Here is an 8,880-nt window from a genome sequence, read left to right as displayed (position 1 = left end):
ACAGTGCTAATAAAAATGAAAGGGAGTTTTGTCACCGATTTCAGCACTAATGAGACTCTAATTGCTGTGTTGGTTATTTGAAATCTTTTTCCCTGGATAAGGAATGGTAAAACAATTTGCTAACTAGATGTGTGTTTTAAATTGCCTCATGATACGCTATGCATTTTAATTGCTCATCTGCACTGTTTCTACTAAGCCTAACAGAAATATTTTTGTCATGGCTACTAGCTTGATAGCCTTACACAAAGCTTTCTCAGTAATCTGAGAGTGTTTTGGTGACTACTTTTATCGTTTGTTACAGAAATAACACTGGTATCTTCATTTACAAAGTTGAAGTGCCAAGCAGAAGATGTCAGACAGTCACTCAATGATGTTCAATATGCTTAAAAGAAATAGATTACATTCTCCCAGCAGCAATTTTAAATACTCCAATTTTAAAGACACACCTTGCACTTCACTATTTCTGGACAGCAGATGCAGGGAGTCAGTAAAAGATCCTGATGCAGAGCATAAAGAAGCACTGAGTGTAACAAGTTTACCATTACTACAAGATAATTCTGAGCACATTCATCCAAATGCCCTCTTTCCTGTGTCGTCATCTATCGAAAATCAAATGAGTTCTATCTCCTTATCAGAAAGAAGAGAAGCAAATAGAAGTGGAGATTTTTTTGAAACTCCTAAAGTAAGTAGAAAAAGCTCTTCACTGCGCAGGAGACTGCTTTTATCGAAGACTGTTCCATCTGACACAACTGTAGAATGCTGTGAAAGACAAGATAGTTCTTCAGGAAGCATCAGGAAAAAAATATTCTCTTGTGTTTTGAGCTCTGAAGAAAGACTTTCACAAACTGCTTCAGATACTCCAAAAGGTAAAAGTTACAAACCTCTGACAACTCCCACCTCTAAAACTAAGGACTCTTATCCCAAATGCCAAAAACGGAGACTTTCCTTTTCACAACAGAGGACTTCTACTCTAGATGACTCCAAGTGTAAGGACCCATTATTGCTAGAACCAGAATGTTTATCTCCAATTCAGTGTAAGGATGCTATTGTTAGTAACACTAATGAATTAAATGAAAGTGTCCTTATGAGTGTTAGTGATGGGTTTCTTAGGACTCCTTGCAATGTGTTACCTGAGGCTAGTGAGGGTAAATTCCTGACTTCTATCAACAGTCTTGTAGAGAACTTTAAGTTAGAAATATGTGAGAGAAACTCTCCCCCTGCTAAGATGGCAAGTTATACAGCTCTTTCAACACCTGAGGATAGTGGATATAATTCACTTCATTTGGGCAAAACAGGAGAGTCATTGTCTGATCATGAGGGATCTTTTCAAGAGTTCTTCCAAAAACGTAATGAAGGTTCCAAAATTCTGGATAGTAAAAGAAAGACAAGAAAACTTGAACGAGTTAGAAGGTTATCCACTCTTCGGGAACAAGGCTCGCAGTCAGAGACAGAAGATCACCATGGCAGTCCTTCTACATCAGTACATATGTTAACAGAAGCAAGCAGCTTTGTCAGTGAAGACCGTGCATTAATTTTAGAAGAACAGTCTGGTGGAGACCTAGTAGTAAGTCATGGATATCTCTCAAGAACTCCAGCTCTGAAAATGGTTCATGAAATTTGCTTGCAAAGACAAAGATCAGACCAAAATCAAATATCAAAGAATATTGATGGAACAGAAATATCCGCATTAGAACATGTTCTTGCTGGACTTATTGGCAAGAAAATGGGCCTTGAAAAGTTAGATATTCTAACAGAATTAAAATACAGAAATTTAAAACATGTTCTTGCTATAGTTTTAGATGCTTTGACAGTGGAAAGTCTATGCAGGTAAGTACTACCGTGTATATCCTGTGTGTCCCTCCCTTTTAAATGCAGAAAACACGTGTTTCTGCAAATAAATTAAAATAACTTCTGGCATAGCAAGTGTTGTGAATAGAATTTGTTTGTTTCCTTAGAAATTTAAAAAGTTTTGTCACCATTAACCATGTAGTTTTTTGTGTAGTTTTAAAAATATATTGTATGAGGGAATTAAAAAAAAAACCAAAACAAATAAAAAACCTCAAACCCCAGGAGCCAAACATGGGAATTAGTAAAGTTAAAACTAAATCACAGTACTTGTAAATTTTAAAATATCTTAATTTTTTTTAGGCATAGAAAATGATTTGTTCTCATTATAAGTTCCCCAATAATGCATAATGCTCAAAACATATATTCTAGATTTCTTTCCATGTGTATTTAACCTCCTCAGTTATTTCTAAGCACAAAGATGCTTGAAGAATTTTGCTTACTGAGTAGTGTTCTAGATTAGTTTTTAATCAATAGAAATTGTCACTTACTTCAAAGAAGTCAAGATTGCCATCTGTGTTTTTAGTCACAAAGGGAATGGGAGAATAGGTGAAAGTATAAGTACACTGATGTTTTCAGAACACTTAACACACAAAAATGTGACTTTAGAAACAAACTTGGTAAGTCGCTTATACGGAAGGAAGAAATTTACTTAGTTTTGTAAGTCAAAGGTAAGCTGTGTTACTATATTGCAGCTGTTCCCTAGACTCTTCTATTATTCTATAAAGTGGTGCATAAGAGTGCATGAGATCTGTGTTTCATAACAATGCAGTGAACCCTTGAACTATATAGCAGTACTCTGTAAAATGACCAATAGTATGGAAAAAAGGTAGTCTTACTACCATGAATTTTGTACTAGTTGACCAAAATGTGAAAATGGATATTTTTTCCATTCATTTATTCCAGCATTTGGAAAGTAAGCAAAAACTGGCGTGAAATCATTGTACAAGATAAAAGTGCAGATAACAGGAGAAAGTTGTACATAAAACACCTGAAAGAGGAAGCTGGGGTAAGTTTGTCTCGAAGGTAGTATTTTTTTCCAAGTGCGAAAGAAGACAGGTCAGAGGAAAGAGGAAACTTCTTGTAAAGCTGCAGAAAGGTAATTGATAGAGACAGTTCTAACAGGAGTATGTGAAGGCTTAAAACAGGAGAATGTAATAACTTTTACTACTTTTCAACTCTCCACAGTTTCAGTACTAGTCTTTCAACCATGTGATACTCTTTCTTTTTTTCTTCCTTCCCCGCCCCCCCCCCTCCCCTGCCCCTTTCCTTCTTGAGGATACTGTAGGGTCTCTTCCTCAACCAATTCTAGGTTTGGATCTTAAATCCTGCTCACACCTTTGTGCCATGCTGTTCCTCATCTTGGATTTCACTATAGTCTGCACTGCAGTAGGACCCACTCTAGATTACTTCCTGATTATTTTCAGGACTGCTTGTGGCTAAGCTTCTTCATGGTGCACTTGTGAACATCAGAAAGACATACAGAAGTTTTTTAAGGGGTATCTAGAAAAGTAAGTGTATTAATAAGTGTAATTATTTTAGATCCTCTACGTGTGTATACATACACTTCAGTGTAACCCTGCTTTAACTGTGACAAAACTTATGTTTGTTATTTCCACACTTGCTATTGACATGTGTCCTAACTTAGAAACATGAGGACCAGTAGAGAGTCCTCAAAGACAGTTGACTTTTTACCCTGCTCATAGGACTTTGTTTTTAAGGGTTCCTACCTCTTGTTCCCTTACTAAATCTGAACATTTAATGGGAAATAAATGCACGATATGCAATTTCCTTTTTCTAATGGGTTGTTGCAGAGTGGGGAAAAGAAAGGCTAAAACCAGCTGCAAATCCCAAATTAAATAAAATCCTGATTTGTTTCCTTTTGTGTGTTTGGTTTTGTTTGTTTATTTTTCTTTTTCTGTTCTTTATACTTACATAAACTTTAACAGGAATATTTCTTGAAAGCTGAAGATGCTGCCACAAGACTTAATGTTCTCAACAGATCTGCTCTAAGGCCTGTTCAAGCTCAAGCCAGAACTCCCGTAGTACAGACAACACCATACATTGAATTTACACCTAGGAGATGCAGTTCTGTTCCTCATTCAACTAGTAGACAGGAAGAATACATGAAAGTAGGTAGCTAAGAAATTCTTCACTTGCATTGATAACTTTCATTTACATGAACTAAGCAGCTCTTTTCTCCCTCCTTTTGCTACAGGTTGCTAAAACTCTGTTCACTGATGAAGCTCTAAAACCCTGCCCGAGATGTCAATATCCTGCTAAATATCAATTGGTAAAGAAACGGGGACTATGTAGCAGAGGTTCATGTGCATTTGAGTTCTGTATTTTGTGTCTGCATGCTTTTCATGGGTCAAAAGAATGTACTAGTTTATCTGCAAAACAGAAGAACAAAAAAGATGCTCCTCCAGGAAGTGCCCAAAGCAAAAAAAATTTAAAAAGACTCTAAATTTGTAAGGCATATAGGTTCTTACATTTAATTTAGGAGAAGGGGAAAAAGAATTCCTAATCTTGTCCATATTCTTCCTAAATATAAGCATTTTGAAAGTTTCATTCAATGTGTTTTTGCTGACTTATCAAGATAACTTATGTATATATCTTAATCAATTTAGTATGTTTTTGGTTTTGAAAAAAGTGAACATTTTAAAACATTTTATGTCATGTTTTACCTGTTATGTAGTAGCTAGGCACTTACTAATGTCTTACATTTTTAAATAAAGTATCTTAAATATAGACTTTCATATCTAGCTTACAGTACCTCATAGATGTTTAAAAATGTGATTCTTGTCTTAATGACAAATTAAAGAAAATTATTTTTTTTAAAAAGTCTTTTTAATGGGATTTATTTATTGTTCACTGTAAATTACAATAAATGTTCCAAAAATATATTAAAGTAGGGCACTGGCTACATAGGCAAAAAATACTTCTACCTATATAAATGATGCTACCTCTAAAGCAATGTATTAAAAGTCTAAATTTCATACCAGAGTAATTACTTTGTTGCTCTCTATTGTCGCAAGACAATAGAATAGTAGTTTCTAAATCAAGATGATGCTGTGTGGATATTCAATTGCACTGGTTTTTAGATTTTGTGTCTTTACTTGAAAGCTTCAGGTGTTACAGTATAGTATACATATCTAAATATGCTGTTGCATTACCTTTGTTGTTGTGAACTTAGCTTTATACTTAATCTGACTTGACTTTAGCTCCCAAATACTGGATCATCTTCATACTTCAGTTTGAATTAAATTATTACCTACTGCTAGAAATAATCCTTTCTCTGTAGAATTAATTAATTAATTGCTCTTGAACTGAATATGCTGATCCTTTACAGAAGGAGAAATCTGTCTCAGTTTTTAAATTATTTTTGTTTGGTCATTGTTTTTTTTTTTTTTTAAAACTCTTAGCAATTGTAAACAGCTTGAAATACGGGCAACAGAAGTGGACACAGTACCCACTCTATAAAGATATAATATCAATTTACTTCTCTAATTGATATTGTCCTACTCATCCTTCCAAGGAGTTCATTTGTCACAAGCATCTTGCAGAACACTTGCAGTCACCTGGTATTTCTTCCTCGCTCTCCCTCTGACTTTATCGTATGTGTTATATTTGTGATGTTGTCATTTTACTGTGTATTATCATTAAGCTATTTAAAAAATAGTCAGATTAAAAACGAAACAAGCCAAACCCTGAAAACATTCAACTAAGCAATAAGCTGTGTATTTGTCTCTATTAATATTTTTCACATATTCGTTTATTTTCATTTTCTGAAAATAACAATTGACTTAGAAGATTTTTTTTTTAATCTTCACACAATCCGTGAATGCTTAAGACAAATGGACCAGGATAATTCACTTCAGAATGCTCTAGAAACATCACTTCCTATTTTTCATGTTTAACTGCTGTGATTTGTAATTTGGTTAGTACTTTTAGCATATTTTTGGGATAGTAGATCCACATAGCATTTGGAAGGAGGAACAACATGGTTAGTAAAATGCCATGGAAGCTTTAGTACTAACTTTATTAACCAAATATGGTATCATATTGGGTTTATCACTTCTCTACTATCTGACAGAAAATCATGTTTACTGCATGAATAAAATGACCAGCACTTTCATTCTGTACATATTTCTTCTTCTAAGCCTCTGAATTATTCTTGTCTAGGGTTAGACTGGTAGCACTTAAACTGGAAGATTGAAAGAGAAGTTTATATAGAATTTATTCTGAGGGAACAATTGAGTGGAAGGATTTTGGGGTGAGCTAGGGCATATAGAGGCATGTGTGGTTACAGTTTTCATTTAGGAAAAATAGCAAGTTGTTACAGAGGAGGAGACTGTAAGTGGGAAAATGGCTAAATTATTTGGATTGTTTAATATTTATATTTCCCTAATTGTTTAGAACTTTAAGTGTTCAAGGTCTACTTAAATGTTAATTCAGTTCAGAAAATTATTGGACTGGTTCTTTTATTCTTAGGTAAAAAGTAACTAATTATACATTTTTAGAAATGTTTAATAGTTTAATATTAAAGGTTAAGAATATGAATGCATGTAGCTTTTAACTTTATAACAATGTAATTTGGTTTAGATTTGTTTCTTACCATTGTACTATCAAATAAAATTAACTATCAAATAAAACAGGATGGTAGTAACTGCAGTGTAGAATAAGTATGGCATGTCATAGTATGTCAGACTGCTACTGGCATCACTGCATTTTACCTTTGCTAAATACAAATGAACTTTAATATTAAAAAAAAAGAAGAGAAAATATTTAAATGTATCCTTTAAACTGATGGAAGTGTTATGACAGACAGTGAGAGGATTTAGCTCTCTTTCTGATGTGTGGTGTTGCAGTCCAGTCCAGAAATACATGAGGTACAAGTCTTATTTTGAAAACTTCAAGAACAGTTCTGAAAGTATTTCTGAAACAGGTGCTTCTTTGGATGGAAAGCCCTGTGGAAACTCAGTTTAAGAACCAGTTGTTACCTATCCTTTCCCTTTGAGGAAAATACTCTGGTAAGACATGTGTGACCTTATCTGAAAAGATTGCTTCTGCAAAGATTTGAAGAATTCAGGGAGAATGGGGATGGTAAATTGGTTCTAGTGTAATCATTATTTGTTTTTAAAGGTAGTATCTTTTGCACATACGACAAGGATTAGCTTGAGAGGAAAAATATTTGAATCTTATTTTGTAGAATGGTTCGGGTTGGAAGGGACTTTAAAGATCACCTATTTAGTTCTGTCCTGCCCTGCCATGGGCAGGGACACCTCCCACCAGACCAGGTTGCTCAAAGCCCTGTCCAACCTGGCCTTGGACACTTCCAGGGAAGGAGCATCCACAACTTCCCTGGGCAACCTGCGCCAGTGTCTCACAACCCTCACAGTAAATTTCTTCCTCATATCTAGTCTCAATCTACCCTCTTCCAGTTTAAGAGTTACCCCTCATCCTATCACTACACTCTCTGATAGAGTCCTTCCCAATCTTTCCTGTAGGGCCCATTTAAGTATATAACTTTAAACTTTTTTTTTCCACTATTTTAGTATGTTTAAAACTTTTTTCCTTCTAAATCTGTCCTACAGAAATCTCTTCTTGAATCAAATGTCTCCTGTTCAGTCAGGTCTGTCATGAATTTAAGTGCTCTCATGCTCAGAGTTCTCTGCTGTTGTCCACTGCTATTCCCAGGGGTGAGGCAAAGTGAGGAAGCCAGACTTCTTGTATATGGGGAATGCTCCTCTGACAGTGGTTTTTTGTTTGTTTGTTTTTTTTTTTAATAAAACTTATGCTTTGACATAAGGGAGAGATAAAATAGTGATATACTTACTGTGTGGGTAAAGGATAACATATTTAATAGAACACAAGATATGTTACAGTTATCTAATAGCCTCTAACAGTTTGATTCCTTTTAGTCAAACTTCTTGCATGATATTTGATTGCTTTATTGACTGAAATGAAATCCTTGGGGTAGGAGAGTGGAAATAACTTTTTTTTTTTGAGTCTCTATTAGTATTCTTTTCTTATGTCCCCCTGTATACTATATCCCTCAAATAGTCTCCATCAGATACTAATAAGCCATATAAGTCTGGACTTGAGTGAAACAGGAACCATACAAAGTGGGAACCTTTGCTACTTATAAACAAAATAGGTTCCTACTTTGTAGAACAAACAAAAACCCCTAATAACCTACTTCCCTCAAAATCCAAATTAAAAAAAACAAAACACACACACAAAAAAAGTCTGAGTATCAGGGAGTTTAGGGATCAATGTTCAGCAATTGTCTTTTTTTACTGGGCTGAATTAATGCTTAGAAACCTGAGGTCAGGTACTAACAATTCCAGTTAGCACAGGGAAGGATGCAAAAGTGGTCCTTAGGTAGAAAGGACAACGGTCAAGAGTTTCCTAAAATATCCTGCACATGATTATTCTCCAGCTCTATAATTTTTCTTACAATTGACAACAGATTGTTGGAAAGGGGGAGTGAGTTGCCTTTCACTCTGGAAGATGGGGATAATGGTATTAAAATTAATGTTCAAGACAATAGCTGGTTTATTTGCTGCTAAAAACCTTATTTTTGCAGTCCTTATTTCCCTTCAGACAGGCAAGATCTATAGTGGGAGGAGTGACATTGCCTACAAAGGATGTTCAGGGGAAAATATTTAGATTTCTGAAGGTGATGGTTTAAGCCAGAGCTGTAGGTTTAAGTTCTAAAAAAACTCGTAGAAGTAAGCTTTTGCTGCTGACAGATGTTGCTGCAAGAATTGTACTTCATAGATCTTTTTTTTTAGCAGCAATCCACTGCTAAACAAAACACTTTAGCCTCAAGTGGTCTGTGAGAAGGAAATTGAAATTATTTAAGTCCCTGATCATTCTTCTCTTGGCTATCTATGAGAGGGCTTAGGCAAAAAAGTTATAAATCTTTTGAATTATGTAAAGTATAAAGAATGTTAATATGTTTGATCACTAACTGGCTAAAATTAATATAAAAAATTGTTAAATTAAGGAGCTCATCAACATCTGTCA

The 8,880-nt window shown here is 34.8% G+C and overlaps 1 protein-coding gene across 1 annotated transcript; it reads left to right on the top strand.

Annotated features, from left to right (window-relative positions):
- Positions 1-349: 349 nt before the first annotated feature.
- Positions 350-4,312, top strand: FBXO43 (F-box protein 43). Its single transcript, XM_010189006.1, has 4 exons — positions 350-1,827; positions 2,752-2,854; positions 3,795-3,977; positions 4,064-4,312. The coding sequence occupies exons 1-4, from the start codon at positions 350-352 to the stop codon at positions 4,310-4,312; spliced, it is 2,013 nt and encodes a 670-aa protein (XP_010187308.1).
- Positions 4,313-8,880: the final 4,568 nt, after the last annotated feature.

Source organism: Mesitornis unicolor, unplaced genomic scaffold (genome assembly GCF_000695765.1).
Source record: "Mesitornis unicolor isolate BGI_N332 unplaced genomic scaffold, ASM69576v1 scaffold24057, whole genome shotgun sequence".
NCBI classification, from domain to species: domain Eukaryota; kingdom Metazoa; phylum Chordata; class Aves; order Mesitornithiformes; family Mesitornithidae; genus Mesitornis; species Mesitornis unicolor.
The sequence above is the reverse complement of the archived record's forward strand: the minus strand, read 5'-3'. Positions and strand labels throughout refer to the sequence as shown.